Raw genomic sequence first — 18,845 nt, 5'->3', positions numbered from 1 at the left:
AAAAACATCTAATGATCTTGTTAAATATTTTAATAGTTGCTGAGTACCAAACCAACCCTTCGCATAACAATCTGTGTCGTGATCCTGTTCCTGACGGTCCGGTTCTTAGTCCCATCCGTCGTCCTCATGAGGAGCAGGGTCGGGATCACGCGGCGTTGCGGCTCTCTGGGATCAGATTGATGAGAGAGTTGCTGGCCTGGGCCAGCTCTGTGATGGAGACTCGGCCTCTCTGTCTGACGAACTGGGCCACAGAGTCCAGCTCCTCAGGTGTGATGAAGATGAACTTCCCTCTGTCGTCGATGACGCCTGCAGCAACGAGCAGAACAAAGAAAGTCTCCGTTACCAAAGAGCTGAGATTCGAACCTCTGGAGTCATTAAGTTCCTAAAACCAGGACCTCCCTGGGCTCAGACGGGCTCTTTGATCCCAAAGCCCCACTATAGTGTGACTGGTACTAGGAAGATATCCGACTGGTCCAGAGTTCCGTCTCGGCTCACCTGTGAGGGTTCCTTCAGCTAACAGGTCCTGCAGTCTGGAGATGGCGTCCTGCGTCCTCATCCCAAAATGTGAGGCCAGGTCCTCCAGGAGGACCACCTTGGAGCTCTGCAGACACAACAGAGCAGCTTGTCACTGTCCAGTTCACCGACAGGACTGGCCAGACTGGGCCCAGTGGGCCGCGCTCACCTCGATGTACTGGATGAAGTCCTGCAGCAGGTTGCGAGACTGAGAACAGAAAACAAACGTTTAACTGAACCGTTTAAGAGAAAAGGGACAGAAACCACGCAGTAGTAGAAGACCTGATCCTCAGACAGCTGCTCCTCCTCCCCCTGCTCCTCGATGACAAATGAGGACTTTAGTTTAAGGTACTCCTCCTCCTCCCGCCGCTCCTGCTCCTCTTTAGTTCGGCGCTCCTCCTCCTCCTGAATGTAACAGCAGCAGAGTCTCAGGATCTCCCCCTGTGAACCCAGTAAGGATACTACATGTAGAGGAGTGGGTGTTACCTGCTTCTGCTCCTGCAGTCGCTCCTTCTCCTCCTCCTGGCGTCTTTCCTGCTCCCTGAGCTCCTGCATTCTCTTCCGTTCTTCCCTCTCCTCCCTCTCTGCCTGCAAACCAAACAATCCAGCACAGATATGTTGAAGATGGAAGGGGATGGGCGTGGAAGTAAAGCCTGAGCCGTGGGGGTTCTGGTGACCTCTCTCTGGGCCTTCCTGGCTTCTTTCTCCTCCTGCTTCTTCAGTTTCTTGGCTCCAACCTTGGCTGTAGGCTGGATGTTCTGCTGCTCCACCTCTTCATCCTCTCCAGGCTCCTCGTCTGAAATTCACAGGATCTCTGTTATGTTACGACAGGGTGTTTGGTCAGTGTGCCTCTAATCTGTGTATTTCTAGTACAGGTCCTTCTCAAAAAATTAGCATATTGTGATAAAGTTCATTATTGTCTGTAATGTGCTGATAAACATTAGACTTTCATATATATTAGATTCATTACACACATCTGAAGCAGTTCAAGCCTTTTATTGTTTCTAATATTGATGATTTTGGCATACAGCTCATGAAAACCCAAAATTCCTATCTCAATAAATTAGCATATCATGAAAAGGTTCTCTAAACGAGCTATTAGCCTAATCATCTGAATCAGCTAATTAACTATAAACACCTGCAAAAGATTCCTGGGGCTTTTACAAAACCCCAGCCTGGTTCATTACTCAAAAACGGAATCATGGGTAAGACTGCCGGCCTGACTGCTGTCCAGAAGGCCATCATTGACACCCTCAAGCAAGAGGGTAAGACACAGAAAGAAATTTCTGAACGAACAGGCTGTTCCCAGAGTGCTGTATCAAGGCACCTCAGTGGGAAGTCTGTGGGAAGGAAAAAGTGTGGCAGAAAACGCTGCACAACGAGAAGAGGTGACCGGACCCTGAGGAAGATTGTAGAGAAGGACCGATTCCAGACCTTGGGGAACCTGTGGAAGTAGTGGACTGAGGCCCTGTCCACACGTAGCCGGGGATCTGCCAAAACGTAGATATTTTTCTATGTTTTGGCCTGTCAACCACACGAAAACAGATCTTTTTAAAAACTGGCCAAAGTGAAGATCTGCGTTTTCTCTGTTTTGGGTGTCTGCGTGTGGACAGACAAAACCGGAGTTTTAAGGTCCGCAACGTCACTTTCCGCGACAAAAAATGCTGACATCACGTGTGCGACCTGTGTTTACACTAGCCGACAGCGTGGAAGCCCTCAGAGCAATGCTCGCTTTATCAATTGTCCAAGCGCTTTTTGCTTGTTTGTTTTTGCAAGCGGAATTACTGCTCCTTGCGGAAGACCACAGACGAAGGACGAGGTGAAGAACGGGGGAAGTACTGCCGCCTACAGGTCTGGCATGTCCTTAACAACGTATTTATCCGGGTACGTGTGGACAGAGTTTTTTTCTAAAGTCTGGCATGTCCTTAACAACGTATTTATCCGGGTACGTGTGGACAGAGTTTTTTTCTAAAACAAGGTGGTGTGGATGCAAGTTTTTGGAGGGGCGGATATTCGTTTTTAAAAAAACCCGGCTACGTGTGGACTAGGCCTGAGCCTGGAGTAGAAACATCCAGCGCCACCGTGTACAGGCGTATGCAGGAAATGGGCTACAGGTGTCACAATCAAGCCACTTTAGAACCAGAAACAGCGGCAGAAACGCCTGACCTGGGCTACAGAGAAGCAGCACTGGACTGTTGCTCAGTGGTCCAACGTACTTTTTTCGGATGAAAGCAAATTTTGCATGTCATTCGGAAATCAAGGTGCCAGAGTCTGGGGGAAGACTGGGCAGAGGGAAATACCACAATGCCTGAAGTCCAGTGTCAAGTACCCACAGTCAGTGATGGTCTGGGGTGCCATGTCAGCTACTGTTGTTGGTCCACTGTGTTTTATCAAGGGCAGGGTCAATGCAGCAGCTATCAGGAGATTTTGGAGCACTTCATGCTTCCATCTGCTGAAAAGCTTTATGGAGATGAAGATTTCATTTTTCAGCGCGACCTGGCACCTGCTCACAGTGCAAAACCACTGGTAAATGGCTTACTGACCATGGTATTACTGTGCTCAATTGGCCTGCCAACTCTCCTGACCTGAACCCCATAGAGAATCTGTGGGATATTGGGAAGAGACAGGTGAGAGACGCAAGACCCAACACTCTGGATGAGCTTAAGGCCGCTCTCGAAGCATCCTGGGCCTCCATAACACCTCAGCAGTGCCACAAGCTGATTGCCTCCATGCCACGCCGCATTGAAGCAGTCATTTCTGCAAAAGGACTCCCGACCAAGTATTGAGTGCATAACTGAACATAATTATTTGAAGGTTGACTTTTTTGTATTAAAAATACTTTTCTTTTATATTGGTATGCTAATTTTTTGAGATAGGAATTTTGGGTTTTCATGAGCTGTATGCCAAAATCATCAATAATAGAAAACGCTTGAACTACTTCAGTTGTGGGTAATGAATGTAATATATATGAAAGTCTAATGTTTATCAGTACATTACAGAAAATAATGAACTTTATCACAATATGCAGTTTTTTTAGATGGACCTGTACAGCTGTTGCTTCACAGTGGGTGTTTTTTACATGTAGCCATTTCCCCACAGATCAGCTGTAAGGTTAGTGATGATTTTATCTCTGGGTCTCACCTTGCTCTGGTCTCTGTGGGCGCCGGTTAGCCATCATAGCAGCAAGGTTGTTCCTCCTCCTGCGAGGCATCCCGGCTCCCCGGTCCTCCAGGGGCCGCGGAGGGGCCCCCGCTGCCCGGACAACCTCCCTCTGATGCTCCTCATCAGCTGAAGATATTAATTTTGTTTTACATACATGGACTAAAACATCTTCAAACTGACAAGAATCAAAGACTTTCAGATAGGAAGAGTGAGGTGTAAAATAAAGCATCGCCACAAATAAATCAGTCAACTGTGCTTTAAGCCACACATCAGGAACTATAGTAAATAAAAACGTGTTAATACGTAAAGCACAAACTGTAAAACATGAATTAGTTTATTTCCTCTCGTATGAAGCATCTATGAAGGAGATGCAGCACAAATAAAATATTTTTATGAAATTTCTTCACTTGTGCTGTTCTCTGGAATAGTTTTCTATAAGTTCAAGCTGTTTTGACTGGATAATAATGGGCTGAATTCACCTAGGACAGTTTCCGTGGTTATGTACAGACCGCTCTGAGCTGACGTTGCCTAACAGCTCTAATCACGATTTTCTTAATAAAAACGCCCACTACTTTAATAGAAACGCGGGTAATCACTTAACATGACACCTAGACATTAATAGTCAAGTACCAATCTTAAATGCGACAAACAACATTGTTTTCAGTAATCAAATAGGTTTAAGTGTTCTAAGGTTAGCTTGTAGGCTAACTTACCGTTGCGTGTTTTCCCCTGCAGCTTTACCGCAAATAAAATCAGAACGACGAGGATAACAGCAGCTATTATATATAAAACTACATCCATGGCTTCTAATGTAATAGTTTAATAAATATAATTTCAATCTCTTTCTAACACATTACAGCTCTGCTGCTTAGCTTCTTCTTCTCTTTATCTAACTAGAGCTAGCAAAAACAAACGTGACTCTTTACCGCCACCAGCTGGTCATCGGTGTAAATGACAGAAAAAAGATTTATTCAAAAGACCACTGTACTCAGTTTATTGGCTTGTGCATTCCAGTTAAAAACATTAGTAAATAAATAATGAGATTTACGGAACGAAATCAGTTTATGAATTAAAAAATAGTAAAATGACATTTTCTAAATCAATTCATGCACCATTTTAAACACAAAGCAATTCGAAGTAAAAAAAATCGAACTAATAAATAACATAAAATAAACCGAGCCCTACTAAAACATTTCTTGGAGGTGTCGACCAGCGCCAACAATAAGACAACTACTAAGATTCAAAGATGACCTTTGGGTGGTTCACACAAACACAAAGTGTTTGAAGCGATGAGTAATAACAGTTATTTGAGCGTTGTCTCATTGAGCAGATGTAGCTAAATCTTAGATTTCTCACCCAATAACAATAGCTTTGGCTCAGGTATATAGGCGACTTGATGCTGTTCATGTTACAGGAGTCAAACAGACCAAGAAACACGTAGAACATTATGTGACAAATGCTGTAAACTGCACAAAATGCATGAAAATTCAGAACTGTCACTTTAAAATTTGCCAACCCAGAACCAAAGAAAGAAAAAAATCCACTAAGTTTTTATTATTTTTCTCCTCCCTCTGACTTCTTCTTTTATGTTGACTTTCCACTTCTTACAGCAATTGAAGTTTCAGCTTTTAAAGTTTTTTTTTGTATCTGAACCATGTGACCAACAACTCAGCTTGACCTCTCTGGTCTGCAACTCAGGGCAAAAAAGGTTAATCCTCGTCTTTGTCTGCAGGGAGACCAGGATCACTGCTTCTGCTGCCCGCCTGCGTCATCTTTCTCACCAGGTTTGTTTGACCCTGCAGGAAGCTCCAGCATCAGGCCTTGGTCCCTACTTCTCAGCCTTTCAGAACTCATCCAGCAGATTCACAGAATCTGGACACTGTAGGGAGGCCAGTTCCACCTGAGTGGTCGAAACACCGTCTGACACTGGCTTCATGCTGTAAGGTTGTTGGTCTGCAGGCAGAGCAGATCAATCAAAACAAAATATGTCAATGATTTCATTACCGTGCAGGATGGGGGTTTGGTTACAAATACTGTATTGTGTTTTTACAACTATAAAAAACCTAAACTTAACTCATCTAAATCAGACATGCTATAAGAGCTACACAAAAATAGTTTTTTTTTCTTTAACTAGAGTTGAATGTTCTCCTTTCTGCTGGTCTATCACAGAAAATCACAATAAAAACATTTACGTATGTGGCTATAAAGTGTCAAAATGTGTAAAAGTTAAAGGGGTCCAAAAACGTTTGCATGGCACCGTATGTGATTGAAATATTTTTTTCATGTTGAGGAATGAAGGACCCAATTGAGCTGACTCAGACCAAAGACTCTGTTATGGAAATTTTATATTTCATTACTTTAGTCCTATTAACAGATCTATTAACTGAATGTCCTGAAAGCACACACACACACACACACACACACACACACACACACACACACACACACACACACACACACACACACACACACACACACACACACACACACACTGTCATGGTCAGGGTCTGCGTCTTCCCTCATGTGTCTCCTCGTGTTCTCCATCCCTCTCTAGGTTCCACTTTTGTGTCTCAGAGCGCCCTCATGTGTCTTTTGTCTGCGTCTCATTTATGTGTCTCTTTGTGTTCTTCATGTGTCTTCTGTTTGTAGCTCTTTAGATCATTCCTCCCAGGGCCTGTGTTCATTCAGTCATCCCCAGCCCCTCCAGGTGTTCCTTCATGTTCTGTGTCTTTGTAGCTCCAGCCTTTCTTGTCCCCAGCTCTCTCTGTGTGTGTGTCCTTCTTTAGCTCGGTGTGTGTGTGTGTGTGTCTTTCCCCAGCTCGGTGTGTGTGTGTCCTTCCCCAGCTCGGTGCATGTGTGTGTGTGTCCTCCCCCAGCTCGGTGCATGTGTGTGTGTCCTTCCCCAGTCAGGTCTGGTGTCCTCCTATGCTCCTCCTCTCATTATTGCTTTCACCTGTACCAGCTCCCCACACACCTGCTCCTCGTCTCCTATCACTCCAGCCCCAGTGTATAAAGCCCTCTCCTTGTCTCAGTGTGTTGTCGGTCCATTGTGTGTAGTTGTCAGAGTTGTTTTGGTGCTCTGTGTGAGCTTTGTGTCTCATTCCCCAGGTTTTTGTGCTGTAAGTGAGCTTTAGTTCTAGTCTCCAGGTTTTGTGCTCTATGTGAGGTTTTGTTCTCCTTATTCAGGATTTTTGTTTTTGGCTTCCTGCCCCTTTGGATTTTTAGTTCATCATCCTAAATAAAGGATTTATTTTTGAAACGCTCCTGCCTCGTGTCATCTGGGGTATCTGCATTTTGGGTCCTAACCATACTCAAAATGTGACACACACACACACACACACACACACACACACACACACACACACACACACACACACACACACACACACACACACGATCCACTCCCATTCCTTCCTTATCTTTTCCTATAAATAAACTCTGTGACCAGATGTTCGAGGCATTTGCCCTGCGCACTTGCCATTAAATCATGATTTGGTTGTATGTCTGCCTCATTGTTTCTTGTCCCTTTTTCTCTTCAACTCCAGGAAATTGGTTTATTGATAAACATATTGATAAAATCCATGACATAATTTGGTCCTTCGAGCGCCGGGGTCCCGTCACCTCGCTGCGCAAAGAACCGACGCCAGAGGACTGTCGACAACCTAAATCTCCTCCTGCGCTGAGTTTTGCTGGGGGGTCGGTGAGGTCTTGACGTCGCTAGGAGAAATGCGGATCCACGAGGTCAAGCCCTGAAGTGGAGAGATTTGGTGAGACAAGTTTGTTTTTTGTCGTTTTGTCTTTGTGGTACCGAGAGAAAATCCTAGTTGACTAGAGGTCAAATTTTGGTGTCGTCCGCCGTGAATAGGATGGTTTTGACGGGTTCTTTTGAATGCTGTCTCTATTTGGCTTGGTTTTCTGCATTTTAGCCGAAATTAGAAATGCAACTCTGGTGTAAGAAATGAAGTAGACCGGTGTGGTAACAATGAGATTAAGTGGTGACGTCCGCCTTGAATAGGATGGTTTTTGACAGATTCTCTGAATGCTGTCTGTATTTGGCTGGTTTTAAGAATTTGGCCGGAGAAATAGAAACATGCTCTAGTTATCTGTGTTGTTCTTTGTTTGTCTTAGATGTTGTCTGCTTTAACTGTTGTTTGAATGACTGAGAGAGGGTCTGGACTTGATTATTGTAGAAAGAAGGATATTGCAACTCATTTGCACACGTCTCAAGTTGGTGGTCAGACTTTTAAACAGGTTGGATGGTAAATGAGTCCTGCTGTGTTTAGACACACAGCTGAAGGGTGGATTCGTAAGCCTAAATCTGACCTCATGCTGAAGAAGAGACAGTGTGGTATCTATATGGGGGAATAAGAACTCACAAAATACCATTTGAGTGAATATTGTATATTGATGGAAATTTAAATCCAGGAAATGTGGAAATTATCAGAAAATTATCAAAGGATTGGTGGAAAACATGATTTTGATAACCGCTGACGTGTCACAAATGTATTATGCTTACGAGGAAGTGCAGAGCGGTGGAGAGAAAAAAGGGTTGAAGATGTGAAACAGAGAGAGAGAGAGAGAGAGAGAGAGAGAGAGAGCGAGCACAGCCAGGCTCAAAAAACCCCAAACAACAGCTGCTGTGCTCTGAGCTAATATGGTCTTATCAGTTGAGGCCTGAAGGTCACTGAACTAGAACATAAAGATGTAAAAATCAACTCCTTGATGCAAAGTGGTCATTACAGTGGACAGGTTCTCAAAATTGTAGTTTATTTATTCGTTTTTGCTATTAAGCGCAGTTGTTGAAGACTTTATTGCATTTGAGCCCCTCCTTGTGGACTTCAGTAAGTCCTGCCTACATATTTCAGGTTCAGAAAACACGCTGTCAACGGTGGTGGATATGTAGTAAATTATTTGCAAATTAGTAAATGTTACAAAAAATATTTGTTGAAATTTGTTTAATTCACACCTGAGGATGAATGAAAAACATTGTTAAATAATCATGGTTGAAGATTTCATAATTCATGCATCAAACAGTTAAGCACTGGCCAAATATTAAATTCCTGGTATTCTGGTGACTAATATAATTTGAACTATGAACTGTGCCACTTTTGGTGGCTGAAAGGGAAAGGGTTTTAGTGGAACCCCTCGATTTGAGAAATTGACTGTTTATCAGAACTTGGTAGTAAAAGAGAGCCCAATAAAAGCTAAGAGTGTGTATTTTAGTTGAAACCTCTTGGACTGCGAGATTGACTGTGTGGTTAACAGTAATCCCAGATCAACAAAACTAGTGACTATTGTCAAATTGCATTTTATCTCCTTATTTTTGTTTTTTAAATGTTTATCTCTGACGTTAAAATCAAGACAAGGGAGTTTTCAGTGAATGACAATCGAGCCCGGGCAACAGCAGATTTGGTATGCAGCACCTGTTGAAGTCGACAACTGCATTTTGAAAACTCTAAAAAATATCAGTTGTCATGAACTGAATCTCCTGGTGTCTGTCAAAGGAACTTGTTCAGATCTCCGATTAGCGGACACTGTGATCAGAACAAGGGGAGAAACTGTTTGGAATTAAAATTAAAATGAGACAGCAGATTAAAGCTGTTATAGGGAATTTGCGCATGCTCTCGCTCCTCCCCTGCTCTCTCTCCTCCCCCCATAGGTTCTAACAAATAGAAAAGTTTTAAGCCTAGTCCTAAAAGTAGACAAGGTGTCTGCTTCATGGACTAAAGCTGGGAGCTGGTTCCACAAGAGAGGAGCCTGATGACTAAATGATCAGCCTTCTATCCTATTTTTCGATATTCTAGGAACCACCAGTAAACCTGCAGTCTGAGAGCAAAATGTTTTGTTAGGAAAATATGGAATAATCAAATAGATAGATAGATAGATAGATAGATAGATAGATAGATAGATAGATAGATAGATAGATAGATAGATAGATAGATAGATAGATAGATAGATAATTCTAGAATAAAATCTGTGCCTTTTTGAAATTGAGTTCTGACTAGAGGAAACTTCTATTTTCAGATAGTTATCATTTGTATTTCTGAGGATTTCATTTGAAATGACTTTACTTTTTTATGGTAGTCCGAACTATTTTTAGAGCTTACTTACTGCAGTTAGCATCAACTTGAACAATGGGTTTTCCTTTGTTTTTTCTGATATTCAAGCACATTTAAATATACATCGCAAAGAAACATTCAAGTACTGCAAAAACAGAAAAATTCCCACCTTGAGAAACAATCAGTCTTGTTGCAATCACTGTTAACCACAGCACTAGATCTGAAACTTAACAGCACCGCTCCATAGAAACCATGGTTTCTGTTTTGAAATGTGTCAGAAGCAACATTTTCATTCTACCTGTTGCACATTTTCTCTAAACCTTTGGTTCCAATAGGATTAGAAGACAAACCAAGATCTTGACCGATTCATGAACAGTGTGCAAGGGAAAGTGTCACACCCTGTCCTTCACCCCGTTCTGTTCAGTCACGTGTCCCTGTTAATTGCTCCCACCTGCCTCTCGTTTTCCAATCACCCAAGCTCCCAGCCCTCATGTATTTAAACCCTCTCAGTTCTGTGTGTTTTGTCGGTTCATTGTTTCGTTGTCCTGCGTGTCTCATTAAAACCCTTTGAACGTTCTGGTCATTTTGCCTGCCTGCCTGCTTCCCCTGCTTTTGGATCCTCACCTCCGCTCCACTCACCGGCACACCGTGACAGAAAGCAGATACAGAAATGTTAAAGTTTCTGCATGTGGTTGATTAAGGTCACCGTGGTAACACCTGTGTTGCACAGTCGTCAGACCTACACAGCAAATCCAAAGGCAGAGAAAAAGAATAAACCTCCAACCATATTTTAACATTATCAACAAAAATGCAGCAAAGAATCATTTTACCTGCAGTTATTGAAGCAAAAACCCATAAAAAAGATTAAATGAATAAGGGAAGCATAAAGAAATATTATTTCTGTTTTTACTTTTTTCACTTCTGTTAAAGCTATTTAGAATATTGCGTATCATCACATTTAGCTTGTATTTTATTGAAATACCTTCAGCTTTATTAATTTTGTGAGAATTGTTGTGTTGATTGTTTAAATAATCATAACAGTTGAAAGGTTTTGTATTACATGTTATTTAAAGAACATTAAATGTTATTTAAATGGCATTGTTTTTGGAAGTATTTGTTCATTTATAACCAAAATGCTGAACACGAAAAACTGGCATTTTTGCTCCAGGAAGGGCAGAGGCGGAAGAAGAGAAGGTTAGCTGTTCCTGTGTGCTCAAAATGATCCATTCTAGAAAAATATCAAATTATTCACATGAAGCTGAAAGTATCTGGAAGTATCTGATTAGTTAATAAACAAAATATTTTGTTTATTTTCATTTTCAGAACTTCACTATTTTCTTGTAACTTAAAAAAATATTATTGATGTGTTGGAATACAGAGAAATCAACTTGTGAACACAGTACATGGTAAAATAGTAAGTATAGAACTTTTAACATGGTACGCAGTATCACACATGGAAAGTATCAATGTGAATAAATTGTTTGGCAGTAGCTTTTCTGTACTTTCTTTGTGTAAAAGTTGCTCACGGGTCAAAAAAGGTTGGAGAACTGCAAAACAAACAAACCACACTGTCTTTAAAAACAGGAAGCAGACTGGATTGAAACAGGAACATACAGAATATTTTTATGTTGCAGAATTATAGAAGCACCGGTCCAAACTCAGCTAGTCAGTGACTGGGTGCGTCGGGATGGTTCTGGGCGGTTCCAAAATTCTATTTTTTTGCAATCCATGTTGACCAATAACAACCTCTCAGCAAAAAACAAGGGGAAGGATGATGTTGCAAGTCATAGAAAAACTGAGAGCTAACTGTCACGCCCACACAGGATTTAAAAGATTCAAGTGGAATTTCTGAGCACACAGGAACCAGTCAAGCCTCAACCTTACAGGTAGGAATCTATGGCTTGGCTTTTACGGTTTTCATACCAGATATCATCTCCAAGACACTGTTTGTCTGCTAATAGCTGTATTTCTTGCACTTTTACCCGGATGTCAGGATCCTTTTTGCTGAATTAAAATGAGGACTGCAGCATGTGCCATGGTTCTGTTGTGCATTCTGTTCCAAGGTAAGTATGCGCATAATAAACCAATCAGGTGACCCCAATGCTTCTCACTAACTTTATACTAAATTTAGTGGTATTCATTCCCCCATTTTAATTATACAAACACAAAAGTACAAACCTGAAATTGCTATTTCTTATTCCTATTACAAAACTTAGCTATGTGTTGAACAAAGCACCTGAGTTCTCGTGCAACTAAACTGGTAGAAAAGTTTCAGTTTTTACTCCTTTGTTTTTGACATCTTGTTGTTCACATTGTCTTTATTGTTTCCTGCGTTTGTTTGTGTTATTTGTAGGAGAGGCACTGAAATGTAACTTCTGCTTCTCGTCAAGTAGTGACCTTTGCGTCCCCACCAGCGTCCAAACCTGCTCACTTACCCAGAATGCATGTGGTGCTGTCATCCTCCAAGGCCCCTTCAGTAAGTACACAGATAGAAAGAAAAACACAATTTGATGGTTTATCTTTTGGGTTCATGTGGCAGGGGTGAGGAGTGAGCCCCACCTCACCCCTGCCACGTGGGCCTCAAGGGCCATCAATCCTGCTCAATTGTTAACTTTCCTCGTGGGGTCACACCCATAACGACAGTGGGAGGGTAAATGCACCAACTGATGCAAAAGGTGTGTTAGAACCTGACATGTTTATTACTTGTTGCTGGATATCCCCTGTAAATAGATAAGAAAAAGATACCCTGGTACCCGTTTAGAAGATGCAGCAAAGCATTCCATTAAAAAAACAAACAATAAAAAAACAAAAAATAAAACATGTAACACACACAAACATACCCTTGCCCACCTCCATCCACCAACCCACCCACCCAGATACAAACACACATACACACACAAAAAGAGAAAAAAAAACCATAACGTGTTTGTAAACCAAAAAATAAAAAGAAAAAAGAAAAGCAGTTGTTGCAAAAGGCAACAACCTCCACTCTGAATCGCTAAGCTAATCAGCATACTTTCTGACTTCCTCCCTAGCTCCTCGTCCCAGTATTTCAATTATAGTAACAACACATGAAACCAGGTTAAGCTTAAGTCCCTTTTATCCTTGTCTATTATCATTTTTGCAAACACAGACGCTGTCACATCACTCCTAACCTGGCCGATCTTCACTGGCTTCCTGTGCACTTTTGCGTGAAATACAAAGTTGACATGTTTGCCTTCAACGCCTTGAATGGTTTAGTCCCCTTATATTTGTCAGAGCTGATTAACCCCTACATCCCCTCCAGGTCACTGAGGTCTGCTGACCATCTACTGCTGCATGTTCTCAAAATGGGATTTTAAAGCTTGTGGGAAGCATGCATTCGCGTTTGTTGCTCCCAGACTCTGGAATAGGCTCCCTCTGGTGGTGCACCAGGCTTCTTTACTGGCACATTTAAAATCCAGCCCATCCATCCATCTTCTGAACCCGCTTTGTCCACGCAGGGTCGCGGGGGGGCTGGTGCCTATCTCCAGCAGTCAACGGGCAAGTAGGCGGGGTACACCCTGGACAGAGAGCCAGTCCATCGCAGGGCAACACAGAGACACACAGGACAAACTATCACACACACACACACACCTAAGGACAATTTAGACAGACCAATCGACTTAACAGTCATGTTTTTGGACTGTGGGAGGAAGCCGGAGTACCCGGAGAGAACCCACGCATGCACAGGGAGAACATGCAAACTCCATGCAGAAAGATCCCAGGCCGGGAATCGAACCCAGGACCATCTCGCTGCAAGCCAACAGCTCTAACCACTGCGCAGCCCTTTACATCCAGCCTAAAGACACAATTCATTCATTTAGCTTTGTTTTTATTGGCTGTTTTATCTTTCTGTTTTGATCTTAGGTGTTTTTATTTTATGACGGTTTTTATTTTTGTTTTATGTGTACGAAGGTTGAATTACATGATTGATTGAAATAATCTTTCCAAACTTAAAAAAAAAGTTTATATTTGGGTTTTTTTGTTAAACATTGACCAAAGATAACGAGAACCACCTGTTAAAATGTTGATGAACTTCTGACTTTTGAATAAAATGCTGTCTAAGCAAGTGTGCGTATGGAACATGTTCATTTTTGCTGTTTCCTTTTTTCATTATAATCCTAGACCGCTCTTTTCGTCAGTGCATGAACATGGCTGTGTGCCAGGGATTCATCACAACACCTGGAGCGCTCGCAAGCTGCTGCAGCACTGACCTCTGCAACTGAGCCTCCTCACCTCAGACTTCATGCTGTTTCATCTCTTCTCTGCAATTCCCTGGACATCTGTTAGCTTCATGTTGCATTTACTTTGAAATGAGTCTTTTTCTAGTGAATAACATTAAAATTATATGTGGTGTTTGATCCTATGTATGATTGCAGGTTGTGCCTTTTTCATTTCAAAGCAGTAAAAGTAGATATGTTCATAATGAATGATGCTATAAGGCAGCACATCTTAATTATTCACAATAAATTCAGCTCATTGATGGTGTGAATGTTTTTTTTTTCATCACGAGACAATGGATAAGTGAAGATTAAACCAGGCTACACTGGCACAAAGGAGTCTGAAGAAGGACAAGACGATTTTCATTCATTCATTCATTTTATTTATAAAGCACATTTATACATGGCCAAGGCTGACCAAAATGCTGTACACTGGAATAATGGTGGAACATATAAAATCAAAACGCACAAGTCAGAAGTAATAAAAGTAGCACAGTAACGACTATGAAATCAACAATGAATCAAGTGAACAAAAATATAGTAAGAGGTCGACTAGGCCGAATTAAAAGCCAAAGAATAGAAATGAGCCTTCAGGCGTGATTTAAAAACAATTCAGTTCATTTCAAGTTTATTTATATGGCGCCAAATCACGACAAGAGTCGTCTCAAGGCACTTCACATAGTAAAAATTCCAATACAGGTCAGTTCATTAAGCCAATCAGAAAAAAATGTTCCTATATAAGGAACCCAGCAGGTTGCATCAAGTCACTGACTAGTGTCTAGTGTCAGTGACTTTACAGCAATCCTCATACTAAGCAAGCATTTAGCGACAGTGGAGAGGAACACTCCCTTTCAACAGGAATAAACCTCCGGAGGATCCTGGCTCAGTATAAGCACGCACGCACGCACGCACGCACGCACGCACACACACACACACACACACACACACACACACACACACACACACACACACACCCCACCCACCCCCACCCCCACCATTTTTACCAAGTAGTATCTCTTTGGTTACATTGTGATTTCTTAGTAAATATTCTATTTAGTGAGAGATAAACTTTATTGTATTTATCCTAGTGAATCTAAATGAACTGCAGGGATTTGAACGCAGGAACTCCTGTTTACAGGTGCTTTGGCCATTATTACCTTATAGATGGCCAGATATAGCCAGTTATCATTATTACATTACCTTGCAGAAAATTATATTAGTCTTAACCTCCTGAGGCCTGAATTTGTATTTACTGTGATGTAAAATATAATTAAATCAAAATCTTAACAGGTTTTCTAGAAAAAACTGAAAGGAGATATTTGTACCTAAATTCGATATCAAATGTTTCTAAGTAATAAAAAAAAAACAAGGTCTAATTTGAAGAGAATAAAGTGTTTCAGTGAAATGATCCAATGTGGACACAGGGTCCAATTTGCCATTATATTGAGATTTGAACCAAGGATCTCCTGTATACAAGACAGGCACTTCGGCCACTAAGCTACAATGCCTTTGTATTGGACATCAAGGGATCCCTGACAGTAATTTGAAATATTTTGCACGGTACATTTGATCATTCAAAATGTGAAAGTTATGGTAAATCAGATTCGGTAGTGTGTGTTTGCAGAAAAGCTGTTCACCTTTGTGCAGTTGGCATGGACACAACAGGATTGTATAGGACCAGAGTTCTGTGTGCTTTTCCACTGTTATCTTGTTTAGACCAATTTACAAAAGGTGATGAGCTGATTTAAACTAAGACAACATATTTGTCTCCTCCTTGAACCGTCACCTTATTGTGGTGGAGGAGTTTGAGTGCCCTAATGATCCTAGGAGCTATGTTGTCTGGGGCACTTTGGTCTTAGGTGAAGGGTGAGACAAAGAACGGTTCAGAAGATCTTTCATGGATGAACTATCAAGGAGTCTGAGTACCCGGCCTGGAGGGTTACCGGAGTCCCACCCTGGAGCCAGGCCTGGGGCCCGTGAGCGAGCGCCTGGTGGTCGGGCTTTCGCCCATGGGGCCCGGCAGGGCCCAGCCCGAATCGGATACATGGGCTCATCCAACTGTGGACCCACCACCCGCAGGAGGAACATGCAGTGTGGATCGGGTGGCAGACCAAGGTGGGAGCCTTGGTGGTCTGATACCCGGACAAGGAAACTGGTTTTTGGGACATGGAACGTCACCTCGCTGGCGGGGAAGGAACAGGAGCTTGTGGCAGAGGTTGAGCGGTACCGGCTAGATATAGACGGACTCACCTCGACACATAGCATTGGCTCTGGAACCCAAGTCCTTGAGAGGGGGTGGACATTCTCCTTTGCTGGAGTTGCTCCGGGTGAGAGGCGGAGGGCTGGGGTTGGCTTTGTGTTAGCCCCAAGACTGTCTGCCTGTGTGTTGGGGTTTACCCCGGGGACGAGAGGGTAGCTTCCTTGCGCCTTCGGGTCGGGGAATGGGTCCTGACTGTTGTTTGTGCTTATGGGCCAAATATCAGTTCAGAGTACCCACCCTTTTTGGAGTCCCTGGGACGAGTGCTAGATAGTGCTCCATCAGGGGACTCCATTGTCCTGCTGGGGGACTTCAATGCTCACATGGGCAATGACAGCATGACCTGGAGGGGTGTGATTGGGAGGAACGGCCCGACTGATCTGAACTCGAGTGGTGTTTCGTTATTGGACTTCTGTGCAAGCCGCAGTTTGGCCATAACGAACACCATGTTCGAACATAAGGATGCCCATCGGTACACTTGGTACCAGGGCAGCCCAGGTCGCAGGTCGATGATAGACTTTGTAGTTGCATCAGCTGACCTGCGGCCGTATGTTTTGGACACCCGAGTGAAGAGAGGAGCGGAGCTGTCAACTGATCACCACCTGGTGGTGAGTTGGATCAGATGGCAGGGGAAGATGCCGCGTAAACCTGGCAGACCCAAACGCATAGTGAGGTGACCTGAGGGTGTGTTCCAACTATAGGGGGATCACACTCCTCAGCCTCCCTGGAAAGGTCTACTCCAAGGTACTGGAGAGGAGGGTCTGATCGATAGTTGAATCTCAGATTGAGGAGGAGCAATGTGGTTTTCGTTCTGGCCGTGGAACTGTGGACCATCTCTATACCCTTGCAAGGGTGATGGAGGGGGCATGGGAGTTTGCCCAACCAATCCACATGTGTTTTGTGGATTTGGAGAAGGCTTATGACCGTGTCCCCAGGGGCACCCTGTGGGGGACGCTCCAGGAGTATGGGGTGGGTGGCTTTCTGTTAAGGGCCATTCAGTCCCTTTACCAGAAGAGCGTGAGTTTGGTCCGCATTGCCGGTAGTAAGGGGCTCGACACACGGGAGGCGACAAACGACTGCGATCAGCAACATTCGTCGCTGTCGCTTTTATTACCTGACACACGGGAGGTGACCCGAGGCAGTGGCCAGCGGCAAAGCCGTCGACGCGTTCTGTTCAATGGCGAAATCAAAACTTCCGCTGTTTTGTTCGGCTGTGTCAGGTAGGAGAGAATTAAGGTTATTTAAGCGGTTCAGAGTTTAAAAAAAGCGGTAGATATGATGTTTCATAAGGTGCTGCTAGAGTTATGTGAAATCTTACTTCTGATTTTACTATATAAAACATAATAATAATCAACTTCTCCTTCATAATTGCTCAGAGATGTACGGAGCATCCAGTCCGCTCATTGGTCAGTGAATGAAACCTCCGTTGATTGGTCCTCGTCCGAGCGACAGCGATGAAAAGTTGAAAATATTTCAACTTTCTGGGATCGCGTCGCTGGGTCGCCTGTGCACGACACGTGCACGAGCGCAAAATTTCACACGCACGTTTTTCGCATTTTGCTTAGTAGGAGGGAGACCCGCGATTATCGCTTTATTGCGCTTGTCTCATTGAAAATGAATGGAGAGGCGATGTCGCCTCCCGTGTGTCGAGCCCATAAGTCGGACCTGTTCCGGGTGAGGGTTGGACTCCGCCAGGGCTGCCCTTTGTCACCGGTTCTGTTCATTACCTTTATGGACAGAATTTCTAGGCGCAGCCGTGGTGTGGAGTGTGTCGAGTTTGGTGGCAGGAGAATCTCGTCCCTGCTTTTTGCGGATGATGTGGTCCTCCTAGCTTCATCCAGCTCTGACCTTCAGCTCTTGCTGGGTAGGTTCGCGGCCGAGTGTGAAGTGGCTGGAATGAGGATCAGCACCTCCAAATCTGAGACCATGGTTATCGACCAGAAAAGGGTGGCTTGCCAACTCCGGGTCGGGAGAGAGGTCCTACCTCAAGTGGAGGAGTTTAAGTATCTCGTGGTCTTGTTCACGAGTGAGGGTATGAGGGATCGGGAGATCGACAGGCGGATTGGTTCGGCGTCTGCAGTGATGCGGACGCTGAGCCGATCTGTCGTGGTGAAGAGGGAGCTGAGCCAGAAAGCCAGGCTCTCGATTTACCGGTCGATCTACGTCCCAATCCTCACCTATGGTCATGAGCTTTGGGTAATGACCGAAAGAACGAGATCGCGGATACAAGCGGCCAAAATGAATTTCCTCCGTAGAGTGGCTGGCTCAGCCTTAGAGATAGGGTGAGGAGCTCGGACATTCGGGAGGGACTCAGAGTAGAACTGCTGCTCCTCCGGATCGAAAGGAGTCAGTTGAGGTGGTTTGGGCATCTGATCAGGATGCTTCCTGGACGCCTCCCTGGGGAGGTGTTTCGGGCATGTCCTGCCGGCAGGAGGCCCCCGGATCGACCCAGGACACGTTGGAGAGGTTACATCTCCAATCTGGTCCAGGAACGCCTTGGGGTCCTGCCGGAGGAGCTGGTGGAGGTGGCCGGGGAGAGGACGGTCTGGAGCTTCCTAGTTGGAATGCTGCCCCCGCGACCCGGACCCGGATAAGCGGACGACAACAACATAT

The 18,845-nt window shown here is 43.8% G+C and overlaps 1 protein-coding gene and 1 long non-coding RNA gene across 2 annotated transcripts; one reads left to right on the top strand and one right to left on the bottom strand.

Moving 5' to 3' along the window:
- Nucleotides 1-15: 15 nt before the first annotated feature.
- Nucleotides 16-4,591, bottom strand: LOC107384531 (DDRGK domain-containing protein 1). The gene is made up of 8 exons (XM_015957828.3): nucleotides 4,389-4,591; nucleotides 3,655-3,801; nucleotides 1,191-1,309; nucleotides 1,000-1,101; nucleotides 796-918; nucleotides 683-721; nucleotides 496-601; nucleotides 16-306 (listed from the first exon to the last, which is right to left on the bottom strand). The coding sequence occupies exons 1-8, from the start codon at nucleotides 4,474-4,476 to the stop codon at nucleotides 146-148; spliced, it is 885 nt and encodes a 294-aa protein (XP_015813314.3). The 5' UTR covers nucleotides 4,477-4,591; the 3' UTR covers nucleotides 16-145.
- A 6,911-nt stretch (nucleotides 4,592-11,502) lies between these two features.
- LOC129160576 (uncharacterized) lies at nucleotides 11,503-14,243 on the top strand. Its single transcript, XR_008561163.2, has 4 exons — nucleotides 11,503-11,620; nucleotides 11,728-11,797; nucleotides 12,088-12,210; nucleotides 13,881-14,243. It is a non-coding gene; the product is annotated as an uncharacterized lncRNA (long non-coding RNA).
- Nucleotides 14,244-18,845: the final 4,602 nt, after the last annotated feature.

The sequence above is a fragment of the Nothobranchius furzeri genome, chromosome 3, assembly GCF_043380555.1.
Source record: "Nothobranchius furzeri strain GRZ-AD chromosome 3, NfurGRZ-RIMD1, whole genome shotgun sequence".
NCBI classification, from domain to species: domain Eukaryota; kingdom Metazoa; phylum Chordata; class Actinopteri; order Cyprinodontiformes; family Nothobranchiidae; genus Nothobranchius; species Nothobranchius furzeri.
This window is presented reverse-complemented; position numbering and strand designations above follow the sequence as displayed.